Raw genomic sequence first — 24,540 nt, 5'->3', positions numbered from 1 at the left:
TGTTTGTTTCATAACTGTTTCACTCGGAAGGGCTTAAGCCTCCCCTGGAGACCTTCTACATGGAGCCCAAGCCTGCAGGAAGGGCAGAGAAAGTAGAAAAAGATGGGATGACAGGGAAGGGAAAGATGGTCGAGAAGACCAGAGAAAAAAGAGCTGGATGGATGGTCGTTAAACTCTGTGATGAACTTACAGGTAGCTTGATAGGAAAGCAAGAACTCTCTGGACTTCATATCTGTCATACTAAGACTTTTCTTTCTAGGATTGGAGTTCCTACAGCACCCCCTCCCCAGTTATGTAACAGGAGCTAGAGTGTGAAACCGAACATGTGGAACCATTCTTGGAAGTGTAGTGTCAGGAGCATAAGCTTGCCCCACATAGCCTGGACTGAATCTTGACTCTTATGCAGGCTAGGTGTCTGACCTTGGGTAAGTTTCCTCATCTGTAAAATGGGGATAATAATATTAACTTCATTTGGGTGCTTACAAGAAAATTAATTAACATACATAAAGCACATAGTGCCAGATAAATCTGTGGTTTTTACTACAGCTTTAAGCAAGGCCACACACACACACACACACACACACACACACACACACGCTTCCCAAAGTTCAATAGACGCCCAGAGATGCAATTAACAAATATGTGGTTTCAGGTTCCTGGGAAAAATCTGAAGTAGTTACCATGCTGCTTTACATACAACAGCATAGGAGTATGTATATTCATTAATATGCTGGCATTGAAAGCTGTTCCCAATATAGAAATATTTAAAAGGTAGATTGGAAATCAGATTGTACCTTATGATCCCATTTTTGCAAAGATACACACATATATAAGAAAAATTCTGGAGGGGTAAATACAAAAAAAATCGTTTAACAGTGATTATCAGTGTTATCAATAATAATTAAAACAGTAATTTTAATTATTGTCTTTTGTTTTGCTTTTTTCTAATTTTTTTAAATAACAGGCATGCAATACTTGTATAATCTGGGAAGATAGGCATAGAAATACATATCTTGGCTTCCCTGGTGGCTCAGTGGTAAAGAATCTGCCTGCCAATACAGGAGACACGGATTACATCCCCAATCCAGGAAGATGCCACATGCCGCGGAAGAGCAAAGTCCATGTGCCACAACTATTGAGCCTGTGCTCTAGAATCCAGGAGCTGAAACTACTGAGCCCACGTGCCACAAATACTGAAGCCCACTCGCCCGAGAGTCCGTGCTCCACAACGAGAGAAGCCACCGCAGTGAGAAGTTGGTGCACCACACTAGAGAGGAACCCCCACTTGCCACAGCTAGAGAAAAGCCCGCGCAGCAACGAAGACCCAGTGCAGTCAAAAATAAATAAAACTTGTATTAAAAAAAAAAAAAGAAATACATATCTATGTCAAGAATCTCTTTCCTTTATGACTCTTTTAACCTGTCCTGACCAGGCTGGTTTGCTGATTTCCCTTCTGAGCATTTGGGTGGAGGAAGGGAGAGTGTGTCTCTGGTTTCCCCTGAACCCATGAAAGCCCAGCTCTGAGTTGTTCAGGGCTCATAGTTCTGGTTGTTGAGCTTGTTAATAGCATGCAAGGCAGCGCTGCTGACTGGCTGCTGTGTCTTACACCTTCCTGCTCCTCTACTGTTTCTGGTTTCACGTGTTGGCCTTTCCCTCTGACATTTTCTTTTTTTTTTTAATCACCTGCCAATGTCCCTGACATTTTAAGCAAAGAGTAAACCTTTAAAATTCCATCATTGAAACCTGAAACAAATAGACACAGAGCCCAAATCTCAAAGGCAGAGCTTGGGAGGTCTGAGGCCTGAGGGAAGATGGAGGAGCTCCTCAGGGCCAAGACCTGGCCTCTAAGTCTCAGCTTTGCCTGCAGCTCTGTGTCTTGGGCAACTACGAGAGTCAGTTTCTTCATCTGCAAAGTGATAAGCTTGGGCCAAATCCTCCCTGAGATTTCTTCCAACTCCAAAAATGTGAGTCTAGTAATAGCACATTAATAATAATATAATAATTATAATATAATATATAAACAGTGATACTATACAGTAAAATAATTAAAATAGTAAGACAAAAATAATAGAGAACACAAGAAAATGTTCCAACCATGTTGCTTTAGATATTAGACCCTCAACAGAAGCATATACACTAACAGAAGGAGAGAATAAAAAAAGTTAGTGTGAGTTTGCATGCAGTGTACAGAGAATTAGTGCAAATATGGTGTGGACCTGGACAGATAATTTCCTTCTTTCAGACTTTTCAATTTGTTGCTCAGAGGCAAACACATAGAAGTGGGTTCAATTTTTTTAATGTGTTCTGATAATAAAGATGATACTATTAGCGAGCTGGGCTTAGAAGGGACCTCACTTCTGGACAGTAACTGTGCACGGCCTAGACACATCACATCACCTTCCTGGCTCTCATTTCTCTCTCACTTCTTCACAGGGTCATCTTGAGCCTCAGATGAAATCCTGATAGAGTGGAAAAAACAGGAGTTCAGAACCAAGAGATCTAAGCACAATCCTGATTTTGCCAAACATTAGCTAGATGTACATAGATGGGGTCATTTAACCTTCCCCTATAGTCAAAAACCACCACCACCACCATAGTCAAAGCTATGGTTTTTCTAGTATCATGTATGGATGACCGAGTTGGACCATAAAGACAGCTGAGTCCTGAAGAACTGATGCTTTTGAACTGTGATGCTGGAGAAGACTCCTGAAAGTCCCTTGGATTGCGAGGAGATCAAATCAGTCAGTCCTAAAGAAAATCAACCCTGAATATTTACTGGAAGGACTGACACTGAAGCTGAAGTTCCAATACTTTGGCCACCTGATGCGAAGAGTTGACTCATTGGAAAAGACTCTGATGCTGGGAAAGATTGAGGGCAAGAGAAGGGGGCAGCAGAGGATGAGATGGTTAGCTGGCATTACCGACTCAATGGGCATGAATTTGAGCAAACTCCAGGAGATAGTGGATGACAGAGGAGCCTGGTGTGCTGCAATCCATGAGGTTGCAGAGTCAGACACGACTTAGCAACTGAACAACAGCAGCAACCTTCCTGAGTCTTAGCTTCCTGGCCTGTAAAATGGGCCAAATAATAACACACAGCATTATTGTGAGGTCCTGGGAGAAAATGTACACAAAGTTAGAGAATGCTAAGCAAACACTGGCGATTAGTACCATAAGACATGGAAAGGCACTTTGGACACATTTAAAGTGCTCCATGAATGAATGTGTGGGATGGTGATCATGGAGACTGATTCACTCAGGAAATAGAGGTCAGGGTCTACTATTAGCATGGCCCCATTTCAGATGCTGGAGCAACCAGAGATGGGTGACAGGGGTACCTGGCTGCAGAGAGAAATGATGACGAGGAAGAGAAAATGGGGAGGGAGAGATATATTTGAGAAGTACATACGTGCAGTGATTTATTGAAGACTTTCTGAAAACTTAAAAAAAAAATAGCTTCAATCAAAATCCTCAGTAAGTCTTTAGTTCCCTGAAATGACGGCTTTACCATCCAACAACTGCTCTTCGGTTAATTCCAGTGACTCACTCGTAAATTACACCCCTGCCTGTTTCCCTCTGCATGAAAGTTCCACAGACAGAAGACAGATTGGGCATCTTGCTATGCTTTATTTAAACAACACGGCCATAAAGGGCAAAGTACTTCAACTGGATCAGTAGATGGGCTCTAGTGTGCTGTAACCTTGCTCTTTCTCAAGCCTGTGCCACCATACACGCACCAACTCTTGAAATAGGTCCACAGAGTACAGCAGGCAAGCTCTTGGCACTCCTTTGCGGCCTATCTCTTCTATGAGTTCTAAGTCATTTCCTTCCTTGTTTTCAGAATCCGTTGGAAACCACTTGCCTGTGTAAGCTCCCAGCATCAACCTGCTTCTGTAAACCATGTCACTTTTCTGAGCCAGTCTGCTAATTCATCTCTTGGAACTGATTCCAATGGGGTTGGAACTGCCAGATGGGCTGGAATCCCCAGTTAAGTCTCACTTCTGGAGGGAACGGTGTTGAACACTGATTACTGTGAAAAGCATGAGTGTCCCTTTTTTGAGGCCAGCAAAGTTAAGTTTGCTCTCTTTTTCAGAGGGGTGGTTCATTTTTAAACAATGCAGTCTGTCTACGTCAGCCAGACTTCTCCTCACTTCAGAGAATAAACTACCAAATGTCCTCTCTCTCTCTTCCTAATTTGTTTCTTTATAGCATTGGTCATACATCCACATTTATCAGATTTGTTTACGTAGTTATTATCTGCACATACGTAGCTATCCCTACCTAACTAGATCCTAAACTCCACAGAAGCAGTAGCTTTGGCTATTTTCAGTCTTGGTGCTAAGAAGGTCATGGTCCAATGGGGCATGGAAACATAAACACATAATTATGAAATAACATTATAAATCCAGTGATGGAGAAATGCTCAGATCTATATCTCTTTTAGTGATGGAGTTCTCTACTTTCTTTGACTCACCCCTTTTAAAGAACATCAAGGTTTAGTTGCTCGGTCATGTCCAATTATTTGTGACCCCACGGACTGTAGCCTGCGAGGCTCTTCTATCCATGGACTTCTCCAAGCAAGAATACTGGAGTGGGTAGCCATTCTCTTCTCCAGGGGATCTTCCCGACCCAGGAATCAAACTCAGGTCTCCTGCATTGCAGGCAGATTCTTAACTGTCTGAGCCATCAGGGAAGCATAAGGAGCCTAGTAAATGATGAATAAATGAATAAAGGATTGAAGGCTCTGTTGATACCTTCAGTAAGGCACTGAAAGTCATCTGTTTTGTGCTAAGAAAGAGTACTATAAATTACAAAGTACAGGAAACCTGGATTGAAAAGTGAGCTTATGAAAAGTGAACAAGTGAAACAAAACCTCTCTACTCATGAAGCTGAGAGGAAGAGAATCCAAAGGGTGGTAGCGAGAATGAGGTGGACCTTGTCTGCCACAAGCTCATAGAGCTTTGGTACGGCCATTTAACAGTCCAGGATTATAATGTCTTTGTCCACTGAAGAGCAGATCCAGCTCTGAGATACACAATACGCCAACTGAGTGATACAGCTGCCATTTGTTGGAAACTTACTATGTGCCAGTCATACTGCAGCCTTTACCTATATTCATTCTTTTCTTTAATCCTTGCCACCTTCTGATACTCTTTTTTCCATTTTACAGATGAGGAAATTGATGCACAGAGAGGGGAGTTAACTTGCACAAGGCTGCAAGGCTAGTGAGTGGCAGAGCTGGAACTCAAATTCTGGTAATTTGACTGTACAACCTGAACTTTAAAAAAAAAACAAAAAACTAATCTGTTTAAATTACGAAATACATCAGGCACACAAGAGTGCATAAAACACATAAGAAGAGTTTTGAGTGCTCACTGACTGCCAGCACATACAGATGACCTTGAATATTTGGTGAGTATACCAGCCAAAATCCCATAGGAAACCAAATTTATTCCAGATGGTTCAGATGAAGAGATGTGAATGAAAGCACTACTGGGAGAGGTCTGGATTAAAGCCACATCCCAAGACTAGCACCAGCAGGACCTCCTATAGAACTGAGACAGAGAGAGGAAATACAGTCCAGAGGCCCTGTGGAGACATGGAGAAGCTGCTCAGCAGGTGGGAGGGACTCTATGGACAAGCATCACCCAGGCAGGAAAAAAAAGGAAAAAACACCCAACTATTCTCTTATTCTACCCTCTGACTTCCAGACAGAGTCTCCCAGCAGCTGCATCCAAGTGAAAGCCAGCCAGGAAGAGACCCTGGGTGATGCAGTCCAAGGGTTAGCCTCTCAGCCACAGGGGAGGGCAGTCAAGGGTGAAAAATGGAGACGGGGGAGTAGGGACAACCAGCAGAGACCACCACGAGCATGTGATAGGAACAATCTGAGACTTTCTCACAGGAAAAGTGACAAAAGGAAGCTCACAAAGGAAGACTGCCAAACCCTAATCATCCGCATGTAACAAGAGTCATTTTCACCATCTTAGCTAAGGTAGCAAGTGTAATGAGCATTAAATATAATTCACTGTATAATTTTTAACTGGTGGAGTTTAATTACACCAAAATTACACTTTGAAAAGTAAAGATGCAAGGAAAATATCTCTATGTATTAGTCTGAGCCTCGGTTTCTCATCAAAAGAAAGAGAATAATATCTACCTTATGAGTAGTTCTGAGGATTTAATTAGATGGTGTATGTAAAGTTTGGCCTAGCACAAACTTGGAACCAGTAGGAATCAAATATAGTTTGTTGCTATTATCATTATGTGCCATTTTACTCATCGTATTCTATTTAGCCCTGCTACAAACAGCACCTGCTTCTGTGTAATTTCCCATTATGTGGCCCAGTATCAACAAGTCCTAGAATATTCTGATCAGACCTAGATTCTTCAGCCCATGTATCTGCACAGAGACCCACCCAAACCATGAAAACAGCCATGAACCATAGTTCACAGACAGAAAACATTTCCACAGTCACTACTGTATGAATTCTTAGAGAAATCCAGGAATTAGTATCTGTTTTAATTTAGAGAAACTGAGGCTGAAAGACACATGACCCAGACTTTGTGACTCCAAAATCTGTCACAACCATCTGCCTCTTAACTCCCATGTTATGGTGGTCTATCTACCACTAAGGATTAAGTTCTATGTCAGGACATGGACACCTTTGTAAATGATGGTGCTCCATGCCTTAGATGGGTCCCTTTCTCATTGCCAGGAAGAAAAATAAAAAGGCAAGACAAAGATCAGACTTGGAATATTTTATTAAAAGTCAGCTTTAAAATACAGGCCACTTGACTGGTAGAGCTGGGGCCTACAAGGTTATATGAGATCACATGTGGCAAAGACATTCAGTCAGGCTGCTCTCGACACGGCGGTTTTGAGCACAGCTTTGAAGTTCAGCAAACACACTTGAGACTCCTGGTGCTGCTACTCACCTGCTGTGGGGCCTTGGACCCATCAGTCAGTGTGCTGGGCCTCGGTTTCCCCACATAAGATGGTACTCACACCACATGGTGAGACAACAAACACTCGAGTGTTTAGCACAGGACCTAGCATTTCCAAAGCCCTCAACAAATTATAACTGTTGGAATGCTTTCTACTCTCTTGTCACTCAGCCTAATTTCATTGCACTAGCTTCTACCAGCCCATTTTGTCAGTATAAAGGAAGAGAAAATAGGATGAGTTATTCAACCACTCAAACCAACTCTTCAATGTAAACAAGAACATATTTAATGTTGCTACGTGGGATGGTTAAGAATCAACAATTTTAAGAATTAATTTAAGAAAAAAATAAAAGTCCTGTAAGTTTTAAAGTGTAAGAAACACATACTGGAGTCCAGGCAGGAGAAACAGATATACAGTCACACAGAACATTCACGCAGAATACACTGCATGAATTCTAACAAAATGACCTATTTCCACTCCTTTCCCTCCCCAACCTTCACCCCCACAGGGTGGGGTTCCTTCCCATAACCGCTTTCAACACAAGAGTCCAATTCTTGTCCTTTTCTCCAGTTCAACACGACTGTGTTCAGCTGCAATTCTTTCCCTGAGCTGGGCGCTGGGAACCCTAAGGAGGTGGCTCTGACTTCAAGCACTATCATCTAGCAGGGGAGACAGACACCAGTTGGCCTCAGTTTCTGCCAGGTCCCATCACTGGTGAGGGTTTCCACATATATTCCTATTCTCAGATAAGAGGGTTCCCAAAGGAAGTCCTTGAGTTTGGCCCCAGCCAACAGGCAGGGGACTCATCCATGTGCCCAGGCGAAGGCAAAGTCATTGGACTGTGTCTTTCTGGACTTCCCTTCCTCCACTGCTTCCACTGTGGAATCATTTCCTCTTCCCTCACTTAGAGTCAGTTGCCCTTCCCGTTTTCAGATCCCTATCTCCACCACCCATCATCCCACAAATCTCCCTTCCATAAGAAAGAAAGAAAAGCTTGAAAACAGCCAATTTTGTCATTAGAAATTTATTCCTGCTATCACAGTAAATGGGGCTTCCCTGGTGGCTCAGAAGACAAAGAATCTGCTTGCAGTGTGGGAAACACAGCTTGGATCCCTGGGTTGGAAGATCCATGGAGAAGGGAACGGTACCCCACTCTAGTATTCTTGCTTGGAGAATTCCATGGACAGAGGAGCCTGGCAGACTACAGTCCATGGGGTTGGAGAGAGTCGGACATGACTGAGCAATACCTCCCACCCTAAAGACTGGCCCTGAAGGAAAACCTGCATGAGTTAAGACCATTTGCGATTGTTGGAGAAGAGGAGGGATGTCAACAAGCATATCAGGAGGAAATGTGCTCCCATCACTGCCCCTGCCTGGCCAGCTTTGAAGGCCTCCACTCCCTGGATGCCCAACATAGAAAGTTGGATAGAGTAGCTCTCATGTCACGGGAAACAGGTAACACAGAGGCGACGACAAGCCATGGGACTGGAGAGCGAGAGCTGGCACTGCCGGGTACAGGCAGATGTGTCTGCCCCAGGGAACTGAGGGAACCTCAGACTCAAAGACTCAGACCCCGGGTCTGAGTCTCCTTACTGGAGGTGGATGAGAGAAGAGGAACAAGAGAGAAGGCAGTGTAAAGATGAGCACACTTTTGATTTTGACACTGATTAGTGCCATAAAGAAATGACCACATAAGGAAACTAGAAAATTGGTTTGGTCAGGTCAGTGTAAGTCTAATCATAGCCATTTATGCCAGCTGCCTTTCCACTGGTGTGTAACGGTGTGCTACACCATAACAATGACGGACTTTAATAAACACGGTTCAGAGGAGTTCTAGGTTTTATTTGAATAAGTAAGTAAATGCAATATGAGGGTTCCAGGCTTTACAATTTCTTAAGTTACATAGTCCTCTGTTTTCAGCTTTAATAGATGGTTAATACTGTTGCTTTTAAGCTATGAGATAGAATGGTGGGGGGATGTTCCTATTGATTCAGTATTTCCCCTGATAACTTTGTATTACAATTGCTATACAGTTTTCCTGTTACCTGTCCTTGGAATTTGTGCTTTTTTTTTTCCACTCAGATGTTTCATACTCAAGAAATAGTAAAAGCTATAAATTCCCTTTCTCCCTTTAAACACATATCATTCATGTAGACACTGCCCCAATTATTCTGATTAGACCCTAAAATTAATGAATTATGTTGCCATGCTAGCTCGGTTTAGAGCTCAAACAACAAATCTATTATGGATAACTTTGAGCCTGCTCTTTCATAAGACCTACAATAAGTTAGGAAGCAGGCAAAGTGCAGCAGTCTCTGAAATGAAAGTAAGACTTCCTCACATCTGTTCCAAGTTCTGCTGTTATCATGGCAGTCTGATTCTCTACCTGATAAGTTTTCCTTCAATCTGTTTCAGTGAATGACAGAATACTTAGTGCACAATTGAAATTCTTTGGGTGAAAGGCAATACCATAAGAAATAGTTTTTTTCAATAATTACAGACATAAAATGATAGTCATTTAAAAATCATTAGGCAGTATTATAGTAACCTTATGTCATTTAACTTTATTTTATATATATAACCTTGAATAACAAATGAGTGGAAAATTAATTGCAAGGATCAGTTTACAGTGATTTTAAAATTGGTTACCTAATAAAATCTAACAGGCAAGTGTGATTTCAACAAAATTAGTACTTCAGGTGAAAATGCTAACATTATGAACATATGTCAGAGCCCTGTAAGGTCATTTCACTCACACATCAGTTTGTGAGTACGGAGGAAAAGACTTTCCAAGTGTGAAAACTAATTATATACAAATGCTGTTCATTTGTTATTATTTAAATAAACTGTGTCTTTAAATATGGTATTCTTTGGAAAACTCACTTCATTGTCCAAAATTGTGGAGACCACTTTGGTTTTTGAATCAAAGATGAAATAGTCATTACAGTGTCCCAAATAATCTTCTAATTGTACTGGACAAAGAGTTCATTCGTAGAGTACATATTATAAAAAATATCCAGTGGCCAAGTCCCATCACCAACTGTATCCTATCGTAAAAGCCAGTCAGGCCGTGCCCAGAAAGAGCAACAGTCCTTTTCTGGCTTGCCTGCTCTCTCTGTCCCAGCTGGTCTTTGTGGTGAGTAAGTCAATGTGGGATGAAGTCTCTGGAGTTTAGAGGATCTTGCACTCGTTGATAGAGAAGAACCTCCTTCTGTTGCGTCTCCTGGCTTGGTTGACAGCAGTTCGGACGGCACATTCAAATACCTGCTGGACGCCCCGGTTGCTGAGGGCCGAGCACTCCAGGTAGCCTTTGGCTCTCACATCCTGGGCCAGTCTCTTTCCTTCGATGGCATTGACGCAGGAGGCCCGATGGGGCCCCACCTCCCGCTGGTCCGTCTGGGTGGCCACCACCAGCACCGGGGTGCAGGGCAGGTTGCTCCTGACTTCACCGATCCACTTGTTCTTCAGGTTCAGGAAGGAGTTGTGGTTGGCCACGGAGTAGCACATCAGCACCACGTCTGCCTGCTGGTAGGACAGAGGGCGGATGCTCCTGAAGGCATCATTGCCGGCCGTGTCCCAGAGGCCCAGGCTGATTTGGATCCCGTCCATGAAGACGTCTACACCTGTATTTTCATATACTGTAGGCTTATAAGCCTCAGGGAAGGTTTCCGAGGTGAAACGTACCAGCAGAGACGTTTTCCCCACAGCAGAGTCTCCCACCAACACACACTTGATGGAACTCAGCATCTTCGCGGCCCAGACTCCTAGTTACAAGTTCAGAATCCTGAGGAAGACAGCCCTCAGTGGGCTACTGAGACAGACGCCATTCGACACGAGGGGGAAGGACAACCAGACAGCTTTGTGTTCTCAGGACCTCTGACAGCTGCTTGCAGGATGTTACTTTTTCTGGGCCATCCAAGGGAGACACACAGTCTACTTTGAAAGTATCCAAAGGCTGGTGTTCAACTGGAACAAGGAAGAGAAGTGGAGAAATTGAGTCTTTTCCGCCTTTTTTGATGACAGGGATCTTCCTCATTGGCAAACAGATTAATGAGGGGTCCCATCTCTGTGGAGCCGCCCGACCCCGCTTGTCTAAGCCACTCTTACCCCAGCAGCGAAAGCCTGAATCTGTTATACCCCAGCATTGGAACCCACAACTCCACCCAGTCAAAAAGCAGAAGCTGATTTGATCTCTAAAATCAGCCCAGCGATAAAAATACAAGCAGCCGCTCTGGCAGCAACATGAAAAAGACCTCAGTAGCAACCTGGTGTGAATGAGACGTGTTCAAACAGCTCTCTCTCTCTCTGGCCTTCTGCTCCAAGAAGTGGGGACCACAGCTGACAGAGGTCTCCGCCGCTTCAGTTTCTAATGGATCCCAGCCACTCTGGAAACTGCAAAAGAGAGCAATGTGATGAGCCTCAGATACCATGAGCACTTCCTTTCATTTATTGATTTATCAGCCAGTGTTTGATTTATGAGGGAATTTGTACCGAGGTCAGAGGGAAGAAATCACCAAAACTTTTAAAATTTGCTGTGGTTTTTCCCTTGAGGTGTTTCCAAAAACTGGCTACAAATGTAATGGAAAGGGCACAGTCCTTGGCATTTTCTGCATCTCAAGTCAGACTCCATTACCTGTGCAACGATACGGCTTTGCTTAATCGGTAGACCCAGTTTAGTCATCTGCAAGATTGTGATAAATTTAGGAACAACTTCTCAGAGATCTTGTGGGGATAAAATTGTTTCTCTCTTTTCTGGACAGCTACCTATATATCAGGAACTCTGCTAGGCTTCTGGTTAAACAAAATAACTTGCTTAAAAGCAGCTGTATTCAGTGCCTGTCACTTAAACAAGGCCGCATAAATATGGCGGCATCTAAATTTCATGAAAGGGTCAAATAAATTCTCATTCACTGCAGGTGAAAGGGCTCCAGACGATGAGATCAGCCTGGAGACGGTATCCTGTCTGCTGAAGGACATCATCACAAGGCAGCCCGGCTTCAGATGAGGGAAAGGTCTTTTGGGCCAAACTTCAAAGTAAAGGTTATTAATACAATCTGGGCTTATAACCTCCTCCACTGGCAATCTTCCTGACAGGTCACATGTAAAGTAATGTAAAACAGATCTATAGGATATGTCCACTTCAAAACATAATTTTTAAAAATCACTCCTCTAAATTCAGACATTCCCCTCCAAGACATTTTTATCCTTGTCCACCTACAGTCTCTGTTTAATAAGACATAATAACCTTTACAGTTTTCCCTGGTAGCTTAACTGATAAAGAATCTGCCAACAATGAAGGAGACCCCGGTTTGATTCCTGGGTTGGGAAGATCCCCTGAAGAAGGTATAGCTACCCACTCCAGTATTCTTGGGCTTCCCTGGTGGCTCAGACGGTAAAGAATCCACCTGCAGTGTGAGAGATCTGGGTTCAATCCCTGAGTTGGGAAGATGCCCTGGAGGAGGGCATGGCAACCCACTCCAGTATTCTTGCCTGGAGAATCCCCATAGACAGAGGAGCCGGGCGGGCTGCAGTCCATGGGGTTGCAAAGACTCAGACATGACTGAGTGACTAAGCACAGCACAGCAGCCTTTACAAACGAGTTGATCACATAAATAATTCACATGATTTTCACATATTCACTTTTACCACACATAAGCTGGGTAACCTTGGGCAAGTTACTTAACCTCTCTGAGCCTTGCTTTCTTCATAAAGATGAAAATAATAAAGGCAATTTCTTGATGGAATTATTGTAACAATTCAGTATATGGAGAGTCTGGCTTAGCACAGAACATGGCACATGGAAACTATGGGCAGGCACCATATTTTTCAACTTCTACTACTGTTTATTTAAAATGCCAAATATTGACTGTCCAAGTGTAGGGGATGGGATGTCAGATATTCAGCCAGACTTTAAAGACTCCACATCGAATCATTCTCATACACCATGGTCCTGGACACCTCTTTGTCACCAGACCTTTGAGTAAGGTCCCCTTAGGAGCTCCCTGGGTCTCAGACTTTAGCTCCTTAAACCTATGGATGATTTAAATGAAGCAATTGTGACCTCCTCATTACTGAGTCCATTGTCAAGACTTAAGACATGTTTCAAGTTTGATGTCGACCCCAATGTAGTAGGACCAGGACCAAGAAAAATATGCATGTGTCAGGTATTTTGGTTATTAAATAATTTCTAAGAGATTGAATAAAGTCAAATTTCCTGAGTATATATCTACAAAAGGAAGTTGCTGAGGCAAAACTGTTAAGAATGCAGGCTCTAAAATCAGGTACATATGGAATTGAATCTGAACTGACCAACTGATTACCTGTGCTGTGAACTTAGAAGAGTTTTTTAATCTCCCTAAGCCTCAATTTCCCTCTTTGTAAAATGTGATGTGATAATACCTATTAACACTGAGCTGTTGAGAGTATTAAATGTGATTAAATATATAAAATCCTTAGCATAGTATATCACGTAGTACATCAATATGTACATAGTACATACTGCAAGTACATAGTCACCACATAGAAAACACAATAAACAGTCCTTATTACTAAAATTATTGTTGAACAGGAATTACTAAATATAATAATCAGTTCAGTTCAGCCGCTCAGTCATGTCCAATTCTGCGACCCCATGGACTGCAGCACGTCAGGCTTCCCTGTTCATCGCCAGCTCCTGGAGCTTGCTCAAACTCATATCTATCGAGTCAGTGATGCCATCCAATCATCTCATCAAATATAATAATAAGCAATTTTATATCGTCAGTGGGGAATTCAAAGTAGCACTAAAAGGTTTCTGTGGCAAAGGGTGCTCTAAGAGTCTTATACACAGCTGTGACTACAATACATATATATTCTACAAAATATATATTCTTCTTTTAGCGTATTGGAAAAGACCCTGATGCTGGGAAAGATTGAAGGCAGGAGGAGAAGGGGACAACAGAGGATTAAATGGTTGGATGGCATCACTGCCTCAATGGACATGAGTTTGAACAAGGTCCAGGAGTTGCTGATGAACAGGGAAGCCTCGAACGCTGCGGTACACGGAATTGCAAAGAGTCGCACAGAGTCGGACACAACTGAAGCGACTTAGCAGCAGCAGCAGCAGCAGCAGCAAACATGACTGACTGAACTGAACTGAGCATAAAAATAAAATATGATATGAACAAAGAAATTTGTGCCTCAGCTTTGCCACTCAGAGTCCGAAGACTCAGACTGGAGAAAAAAGCTCTGTTCAGTCAAGTGACCTTTATTCCCAGGCAGTTCTGGCACTAAGAGGCACATCAAACCAGCTCTCAGGGCCTCAGTTTCCCAAATCATAAAGTGATTGGACAAGATTAGCTCTCTGCAGGTCTATGGAAACTGAGGTCAAAGGAGAAAGCTTTATAGCCTGCAGCACAAATACAATTGCATGACTCCATATTATTCCAGAGCACCAGTGTAGCAGCAAAGACAGATGACAAAACTTGATGACATGTGTAGCCTTTGGCAGATGGCTAAATATGGATCTAGGAAAGGAGTAGTGGGAGGAGTTATAGTCTAAACTAGAGCAACATCCTATACAGATATGATAGATCACCTTCAGGTGATGCCCACAACAGAGCCACTACAGGTCACTACATAATGTGTGGAAGTTTGACTGGCTTTATTTCAGTGGAAAATTTCACCTGAAGAGAAAGATTCTCCTCAAAGGAGCTCTGGGTGAAAAATAGAAGCAGGTTTTCAATGATATTTCGCTAGTGGCTAATTGGCAGGGGTGCTCCAATTTTATGTCAGTCAGTACGGAGGAGTTACCAAAAGTGACTTCAGATAGCATCGTGAGTGACCCTTTTGGACTTAAGTCAGATTGGAATTAATGAACCTTCAAGTCCAGAGCCTCTCGGGTCTCAGTAACCTCCCTCTCTCCTCTTTCCAAAGTTTCACAGAAAAGATGCTCTCCCAGAGCCCCATGGTTCACACACAGAGATAGGAAAAAGGCAGGGAGGCTTCATCTTGCAAAGGCAATAGCATCTATCATAGCAAAGGCACAGAGACAGAAAAAACGGAGGGCTTAGAGATGACGCATCCTGGTCCATTCTATCTTCTGGAGGGCTGTCTAGTAGGAAAGCCTCATTTCACTTTAGCCTCAGTTCTCATCCCAACTACCGTATACTTTCCACTATCATTCTTTCTTCAGACACATTCTCCGGTACTCTGTCTTCCAGGAAAGACTCACTCCTCCAACTTCTACCTCTTCTTGAAAAATCTTTGATCACCTGACCAGCTGCTAGATCAGATATCCCCTCTGTGTTGCCATAATACCCCCCTGTGCCTCCATCATCACACTGCTCACATGGTTGGTCCTCCTGCACGTCTCCCTCACCTGAAAAACTGGAATGAGAGCTTTCTCACAGGGAGTTCATAAGGACCAGATGGAAATGATAACAACACAGCAATAATCGATGCTTGTACTTTTATAAGACTTTGTACATCCAAGAATACCTCTTGATTGTCTTATGAGAAAGTTCCTTCATAATGATAGAGCATAAAAAATAATAATCTAAAAAAGAAAAACAATAATAGACAATATAAACTATTGCTTAGAAAAACAAAATAAAACTAAGATGAAATCATGACTCGTTGACTAATAATTGTTACTGCACATTTTAGGTTATCTGGGCTTTGATTGAGGTGGCTTACTTCAAAATGCTGATGTACTCAGTCGCTCTGCTGCTGCTAAGTCACTTCAGTCGTGTCCAACTCTGTGCAACCCCATAGACGGAAGCCGACCAGGCTCCCCTGTCCCTGGGATTCTCCAGGCAAGAGCACTGGAGTGGGTTGCCATTTCCTTCTCCAATGCATGAAAGGGAAAAGTGTAAGTGAAGTCGCTCAGTCGTGTCCGACTCTTCTCGACCCCATGGACTGCAGCCTACCAGGCTCCTCCATCCACAGGACTTTCCAGGCAAGAGTACTGGCTGGAGTAGGGTGCCATTGCCTTCTCCCTCAGTCGCTCAGTCGTGTCCAAATCTTTGCGACCTAGTAGCCTGCCAGGCTCCTCTATCCATGGGAATTCTCCAGGCAGAAATACTGGAGTGGGTTGCCATGCCCTCCTCCAGGGGATCTTCCCAACCCAGGGATCAAACCCAGGTCTCCCACACTGCAGATGGATTCTTTACCATCTGAGCCACCAGGGAAGCCAAAATACTGATAAAAACTCTTTTATTTTATTTTTTTAAAGATGAATCCATGGCAGCCATCAGCTGAGGATGGCCTGTCAATTACAGAGAATACATCTGAATGTCATCCTTCTTAAAAGAGTTTTGGGCAAAGGACCTGCTCCGGCAGCAGCCAATTCATTCATTAAGGAAATTGCTTCTGCCGTGAATCTAGCACGTAGATGATTAGGAAATCATCATGCTTCTCAGTAACTCATCTCCTGCCAGTGCCTTCGCTCCATGTCCCCCCAACAGCCTGGCAGGGACAACACAGCAAGAGCAGGCCCTGCTGGGGATGGATGAACGAATCCAAGTATGGGGAGTTGGGCGTGGGGGCTGGTGCTTCATTTCATTTTGTTTTCTTCTGGGAAAAGAGAAGGCATTCAAAAATTTGAAGTAACTTCATAGAGGAAAAGTAGAGTCACTTCTAAACTTTCTCAATCCAAATTCTCACTCAGTTTCATTCACTAGTAAATATACACTTTATATATCTTCTAAACATTGTTTTCAACATAAAATTTTTTCTATGTTCAACAGTCTACATACTTGCCAGGTTTTAACTAAATAGTTTTCCATTGTTTCAACAATTCATAAGTGCATAGCCATTTCCCACTATTAGCAGTCTTTGAATTAGTTTCAGTATTTCACAGTCATTAACAAGTGTTATTTTATATATTAAATATATATGCATTTATGGAAGTAATTATTATGTGGAACAATTTTCTTAGATAATATATTTATAAATGCAGCATTAATGATCAATGAGTTCATTTTGTGACTTTTATTTACATCATTAAACATCTTCTAGGGGCTGTATAGAAGAAGGCAGTGGCAACCCACTCCAGTACTCTTGCCTGGAAAATCCCATGGACGGAGGAGCCTAGTAGCCTGCAGTCCATGGGGTCACTAGGAGTCAGACACGACTGAGCGACTTCACTTTCACTTTTCACTTTCATGCATTGGAGAAGGAAATGGCAACCCACTCCAGTGTTCTTGCCTGGAGAATCCCAGGGATGGGGGAGCCTGGTGGGCTGCTGTCTATGGGGTCGCACAGAGTCCGACACGACTGAAGCGACTTAGCAGCAGCAGCAGCAGCAGCAGCAGGGGCTGTATATAGTATTCATCAGCTGTTTTATTCTTTTTTTTTTTTTTAAAGGCAGTTTTCTGGGGCTTCTTGTGGCAGGCACTGTATCGATCCTAATAGCATGGTAGTGAGCAGGCTGGCTGCTGTCTTCGTGGAGATCTACATTTCAGAACTGCAGAGACTTCAGGGGGTTGAGAATCCTGCCTACAGTCACTCTTCAAAACAATGGCAGAGACAAAGTTAGACCTAAATAGAGGATGACCCCAAAGCTGCAGCAGCTCCGTGTGTCACCTACACCCCACAATTCCCATTGCCCAATCCAAGGCATCTCAAGTAAAACCAAGGTTCCTGAGCAATCCCAGTTTCGAGACAGTTTTTCTGGCCATCCTTCAGTCAGGTCCCTACTCCAGTTCTACTCCTACAGATGAGTAGCTCTTGATATTTACAAAAAGTGTGTTGTGTCTTGATCTGGAAGCTAGTTCCACAAGTGTGTTCAGCTTGTGAAAATTTCTCAAGCTGCAGACCTACGATATGTTTACTTTTCCATACAAAGATTAAACTTCAGTAAAAAAGTATTTTTAAAAAAATAAGGTTACTGCTGAATTCTCTGGTGGTCCAGTGGTTAAGAATCCGCCTTGCAGTGAGGTTCAATCCCTGACCCGGAAGGATCCTACATGCCTCGAGACAACTAAGCCAGTGTGCCACGATTACTGAGACTGTATGCTGTAACTACTGAAGCCTGGGCACTTAGAGCCTGTGCTCTGCAACCAGAGAAGCCACCACAATGAGAAGGCCAGGCACCGCCACTGGAGAGGAGCCCCTGCTCACCACAACTCAAGAAAGACCGCACACAGCAACAAAAACCCAGCACAGCCAAAAATAAATAAATAAATATTTTACAAAATAAATAAATAAAAATAAGGTTATGCCTTTACATGAGATTATCTTCTGAAGGAGTATTTTATCATAAATTTTTCGTCTTGCAAGATGTTCATTTCACTAAATCTCAACTGTCTTAGTAGTAGTAGTAGTTAGCTGCTCAGTTGTGTCCATGGGATTCTCCAAGCAAGAATACTGGAGTGGGCTGCCATTCCCTTCTCCAGAGGATCTTCCCAACCCAGAGATCCAACCCAGGTCTCCAGCATTGCAGGTAGATTCTTTACCATTTGAGCCACAGCGAAGTCGTAATTCTCAACTGTACTTCAGTAATTGCCCTTAGTGCATTTCTAATTGCCACAAATAATGATTAAATTCCTCCTCCAAATCACAAAAGGAAATCACTTTCAAATCAGTTTATTTTTAATCTGTATTCCAAATGGATTTTGTTCTGAAACTTTGCTTGCAAGATGGTTTGTGGCTTTTATTATGTGTTCTCCAGAATGTATTTAAGCAATATTTACATTCGCAAACTTAAAGCCTATGTAATCCCATTACAGTTTAATTAAAATGGATTGTCACCAATCCCTGAGCCCTCTTCAAACCCAGAGCCCTGTCCCTCTGACCCCATACCAAGCAGGGACAATGGCACCCTTCCCCTCTTCTGTCCCAACCACCCTGCCCTGATTGGTCCATGCCACTCATAGGAACACAATAATTGGATTCTCACCACAGGTCTAGAGTTTTCAATTTGGTCCAAGTTAAGAGTCAAAAACAAGGCAAGCCAGCCAGGCAACTGTCCAGAGCACCCTTAAAAACACTAGAATCTCATCTCAAAATTTACATGATGGGAAAGTGTAGTTACTGCAACCTCTCTTAAAGCAGTTGGAAGGAATTTTCTGAAAAACTGCTTGGAGTTGAGGGTGGAACCCCTACAAGACATGCTCAAGGAAAGGTCACCTGGTCTCTGACTTGCTTTCTACTTGCTTTCCCATGGACAGAGGAGCCTGGTGAGCTACAGTCCATGGGGTCACAAAGAATCAGACACAACTGAGCAGCTGCTGCTAAGTCGCTTCAGTCGTGTCCAACTCTGTGCGACCCCATAGATGGCAGCCCACCAGGCTCCCCCATCCCTGGGATTCTCCAGGCAAGAATACTGGAGTGGGTTGCCATTTCCTTCTCCAATGCATGAAAGTGAAAAGTGAAAGTGAAGTTGCTCAGTCGTGTCCGACTCTTAGCAACCTCATGGACTGCAGCCTACCAGGCTCCTCCGTCCATGGGATTTTCCAGGCAAGAGTACTGGAGTGGGGTGCCATTCATTGCCTTTTCCGAACTGAGCAGCTAACTACTACTATTACTAAGACAGTTGAGATTTAGTGAAATGAACATCTTGCAAGATTAAAAATTTATGATAAAATACTCCTTCAGAAGATAATCTCTTGTAAAGGTGTAACCTTATTTTTATTTATTTATTTTGTAAAATATTTATTTATTTATTTTTGGCTGTGCTGGGTTTTTGCTGCTGTGTGCAGGCTTTCTTGAGTTGTGGTGAGCAGGGGCTCCTCTCCAGTGGTGGTGCCTGGCCTTCTCATTGTGGTGGCTTCTCTGGTTGCAGAGCACAGGCTCTAAGTGCCCAGGCTTCAGTAGTTAAAATAGCAGAGTATAAGCGCATTAACTGACACAGGAAAAGGGTCCCTAAGCTGAATGACATAAAGTTAGTGTTAGTCACTCAGTCTGACTCTGTGTGACCCCATAGACTGTAGCCCACCAGGCTGCTCTGTCCATGGAATTCTCTAGGCAAGAATACTGGAGTGGGTAGCCATTCCTTTCTCCAGGGGATCTTCCCGATTCAGAGATCGAAACTTTGTCTCCTGTGTCTCCTGTATTGACAGGTGGGTTCTTTACCACTAGCACCACCTGGGAAGCCCCCACCCCCATAGAAGCAGCTTTCAAAATATGAACAGTATGATTCCAGAATATGCACAGTTATGAAAAACTGTGTGAAAAGCAGTATATACCAACATGTTAAGATGAAATGTCTATATTCCTGGAATTATAGCTGATTCTCATTTTATTCTCCTTGCTTCTGTGCATTTTAAAATAAAATTAAAATTAAACATGAGTTATGTGTACAGTTTTGAAGTGCTTTGTATGTGTTCCTTTGTTTTTTAGGTTTTAGGTTTGAAAGGTCAGAAAAGAGTGATCTGAGGTCCCTTGAGGCAAGAGAATGTTTATGACTCCCATTAGTGTCTGAAGACAAAAATTCTCTATATCTGAACAGCCGAATTTGTTTAAAATTCTGAGAAGCAGTATCTCTGGCTTCTGGTTCTTTTTTCCAAGGCCTATCCTGGAAAGAAGACAAGCTAAGCTGTGTGTATTATGCCTATTCTCAAAAATGCCCTAAGCCACCCATCTCTCCTTTTTCTCCTTATGAGAGAATTTTTAAAATTATATGTGTGTGTGTGTGCTCAGTCACTCAGTCATGTCTGTCCCTTTGTGACTCCATGGAAGGTAACCCATGGAAGTCCATGGGATTCTCCAGGCAAGAATACTGGAGTGGGTTGCCATGCCCTCCTCCAGGGGATCTTCCTGACCCAAGGATCGAACCCAAGTCTCTTACATCTTTCACTTTGGCAGGCAGCTTCTTTACCACTAAACGTGAACTGGGAAGCCCTTATATATGTATAAAATATATGTGTGTTAGTTGCTCAGTCATATTATATGTGTGTGTGTGTGCCTGTGTTAGTTGCTCAGTCGTGTCTGACTCTTTGCGACCCCAGGGACTATAGCCTACCAGGCTACTCTATCCATGGAATTCTCCAGGCAAGAATACTGGAGTAGGGTACCATTCCCTTCTCCAGGGAACTTCTCGATCTAGGGATCAAACTCGGGTCTCCTGCACTGCAGGCAGATTCTTTACTGTCTGAATCACCAGGGAATCCCATGTATGTGTATTTTTGGTAGCACCATGTGGCTTGTGGGATGTTAGGATTTTAGGTCCCCAACCAGGAATTGAACATGGGCCCTCAGCAAGTTCTGAGAGCTCAAAGTCCTAACCACTGGACCACCAGGGAAATTTCATCCTTCCTGTATTTTCTAAATATTTAAAGAAGTTTGAATATGGCCAGGGTGTTTGATGACATTAAGGAACTCTTGCTAATTTTGTTAGGTGATAATCACATTGTGATCGTATACATTTTTAAAGTCCTTATCTGACAGGTGAAATGAATATGATGTCTGGGATTTATTTTAGATTATCCCAGAAAAGGGGGAAAAAGTAAGGATGATGCATGAAATAAGACTGGGACAATATTGAGAACTGTTAAAGTTGAATGATGGTATATGGTTTTAGTCTATCCTCACTATCTTTATATATGTTCAAAATTTTTCACGATAAAAGTTTTAAAGCGTAGGATCTTTTGTTTTCTATAGCATTTTGTCAAAGCTGTGGTTTCATTCTCATATTTAGCTTTAGAGAGAATACAGAAAAGCATCACTAAAAAATAAAAAGTATACTTTGTGCCACAATGACTTATTCAAGTATTTGAAGGAAAATTGATGCATCAAATAACAGACGACATAAACGTAGACAGTGCAGAGGCTTAGAACCTGCCTGCTGGTGGAAGGGAGACAGAGGAGGAAAAGCCATGCCCAGGTGAGGATTCCCAGCCAAGTCATAAAAAGAGAGCCTTCAACTTCAAGTACAAGTCTACTTGCATCTCAGTACGTCATCACCACCTGTCTCTGGGAAGCAAAGGCCACGTCTAGAAAATACTCCAGCCAAAGGATACTCTTGAAGTTCCTTTGAGGTTACCTGAACTTCCTAACTGGTATAACTATGTTCACTAACTTCCCTTGGCCCTCCTTGCTCCAGTTCTGCAGAATTAGCTCTTTGCAAAAGTGCAAACAGTAATAATGAAAATTACTTTTAAAAAGCAAGAAACTCAAGAGTGAAAATGGACTACCCACATAAAACCAGATGACAAATCAAAGTAACTCTGAATGTGAGGCAGACCCTCCCCGCTGGGGTCTTTTTTGTCTGAAAAGGTGAAGGGGCAGTGAGGAGTTTCTACTTTTAGATTTTATGTTTCCTCTTTAGACTTAAAGTAGTTCTGATCTTTACTTACTTGGAAAATAGGAAATCTACCTGATATCTAAGTAGACTCCACAAGCCCAAAATACCTCCCAGCTCTAAAACATCATCTCTAACAAAGAAAACCATCACATCCCTGGGTTCCCCCATCCCCCACACCGGAACTACCACCACCACCACCATCATTCAACACACATATTCAAACCAATAGTGGTAACAACATTTCCTCCCTTATTTGCTGATTCAATCAGACTGAAGATGTCCTCCTCACTCTGACTTACTTTTCCCCTCATTTTCTCTGGATCATCTCTGCATTCTTTTTTTCCCCTGATTATAAAAGTAGTTCATCCACATTATGGAACATTTGAAAAGTACTAAACCATCTAAATGACCTAAAGGAGAAAAGCAACTACCACCTAAAACCAAAAGCTGCAAGAAATTAGTGTACCTTTTCCTGTTTCGTTTTTTCAGTGTGCCTTTTTTTTTTTTTCAAATCTAATATCATACTTTATATTCAGCTGGGCATTTTGCTTTTTATTTAACATTTACATTGTTAATATTTCTTATGTTATTAAGATTCTTCAAACATAATTTTAATGACTGTCATACCTCATTATACAAATGTAGCATTATTTATTTAAGCAATTGACTATTATTTAAATTGTTTCTAATTTTTACTGTAGTAACACTGAGTGAACATTTAAAAAATAAATTTGTACAAATATACAATTATTTCTTTTAGTATAAATAGATATGAGCACAATTACTAGACTAAGAAAGATGAAAAACTTGGATCAATTTGTACCCCATAGCCATATATGAATATGTTTATTTCATCACACAACCATCATTGGGGGTAATAGTTGCCAGTTAGATCTGTTTTCATTTGCATTTCATTTATGACTAGTGAAAATTAAAATTCATCTTTTATTGACCACATATTTCTCCTTTCATAAGTCACTTACTTTGCCTACTTTTCTAGTAAGGTGGCCATCATTTCTTAAATGATGATTTTTAAAAATCTTTTTGAGATTAAGGATATTAATCCTTTCTTGTTTAAATACATATGTAGCAATTTTTCCTTATATATTTTTGTGTCCATGAATTCTGAGAACTTCCCAAACTCCTGGTACTCCCCCATCATTGAGCAACCACTAAATAGCATGTGAAATAGTATGTCCCCTGATTGTGGAAAGAAACTTCGCACGATTAAATACCTGAAAGGTCATCTAGTTCAACCCACTCATTTTCCCATGAGGAAACCAAGGCCGTGAGACAAGTGGTTTAGTTACTGGAGGCTGACTTGAAGCCCAGAAACTGAATCACTGAGTCAGCACTCTTTCCATCTACACTGTATTTTTTCAAATATGTATATCTACATTTTATATCCCATACTTAATTTCCTTAATTTTAAAATGTAAACCCATATAGATAGATCTATAATTCAAATAGGTGGCTTTTTACTCAAAAGATAACTGCCAGTTTTAACATACAACTTGTTTTCAAACAGATGTTCTCTTACTCATTAACTTTCTTTGAGAGACTGATCATCTCTCTTCCGGGGCAATAATTAAGGCTTCCAACACCTTCTAGAATTAGGGTAAACCCTTAATTTACAGATTGTTCAAACTATAAAAGAAGGTATTTTGTCTTGGAAATTTAACCCAGAGCACGGCAGGGAATGAGGTGACTTAGTTTCAGTTTCAAAGTATAAAATGGGTAATGTTACATCATTTGCACAGAGCCTGGGTTGTGGAGTCCAGGCCTCGGTTAGATTCTCATCTTCATTGCCGACTAATAGTATAACCTCCAGCAGGTCACATAACCAGAACTGCAAGATGTGGATAATAGTGCAGAGTTTGAAGGATTTTTTAAGGCAATTAAAAAATTCTATCTCCCATGCCTAGCCGCACACCTATTAGGTAAATAAATGTGAAGTGAAAGTTACTCAGTTGTGTCTGACTCTTTGTGACCCCATGGATTATACAGTCCATGGAATTCTCCAGGCCAGAAAACTGGAGTGGGTGGCCATTCCCTTCTCCAGGGGATCTTCCCAACCCAGGGATCAAACTCAGGTCTCCCGAATTGCAAGTGGATTCTTTACCAGCTGAGCCACTAAGGAAGCCCAAGAACATTGGAGTGGGTAGCTTATCCCTTCTCCAGCAGACCTGGATCCAGGAATCGAACCAGGGTCTCCTGCATTGCCGGTGGATTCTTTACCAACTGAGCTACCAGGGAAGCCATTAGGTGAATAAGGATAACAATAATCACATGGTATTTAGCATTGGTCAGATACTGTTTGAAGTACTTTATGAAAATTAACTCTTTCATCATTACAATAATATTATGT

The 24,540-nt window shown here is 42.1% G+C and overlaps 1 protein-coding gene across 4 annotated transcripts in view; it reads right to left on the bottom strand.

Annotated features, from left to right (window-relative positions):
* Window positions 1–9,484: 9,484 nt before the first annotated feature.
* RHOH (ras homolog family member H) overlaps window positions 9,485–24,540 on the bottom strand; it is a 47,961-nt gene continuing 32,905 nt past the window's right edge. For all 4 annotated transcript variants that reach the window (XM_061419959.1, XM_061419956.1, XM_061419958.1 and 1 more), the window contains exons 2-3: window positions 11,212–11,338; window positions 9,485–10,912 (exon numbers count right to left, since the gene is read on the bottom strand). In XM_061419959.1, coding sequence (XP_061275943.1) covers window positions 10,118–10,693 — 576 coding nt within the window. In that variant the 5' untranslated portion in view covers window positions 10,694–10,912; window positions 11,212–11,338 and the 3' untranslated portion in view covers window positions 9,485–10,117. The remainder of the gene's footprint in view (window positions 10,913–11,211; window positions 11,339–24,540) is intronic.

Source organism: Bos javanicus, chromosome 6 (assembly GCF_032452875.1).
Source record: "Bos javanicus breed banteng chromosome 6, ARS-OSU_banteng_1.0, whole genome shotgun sequence".
NCBI lineage: Eukaryota > Metazoa > Chordata > Mammalia > Artiodactyla > Bovidae > Bos > Bos javanicus.
This window is presented reverse-complemented; position numbering and strand designations above follow the sequence as displayed.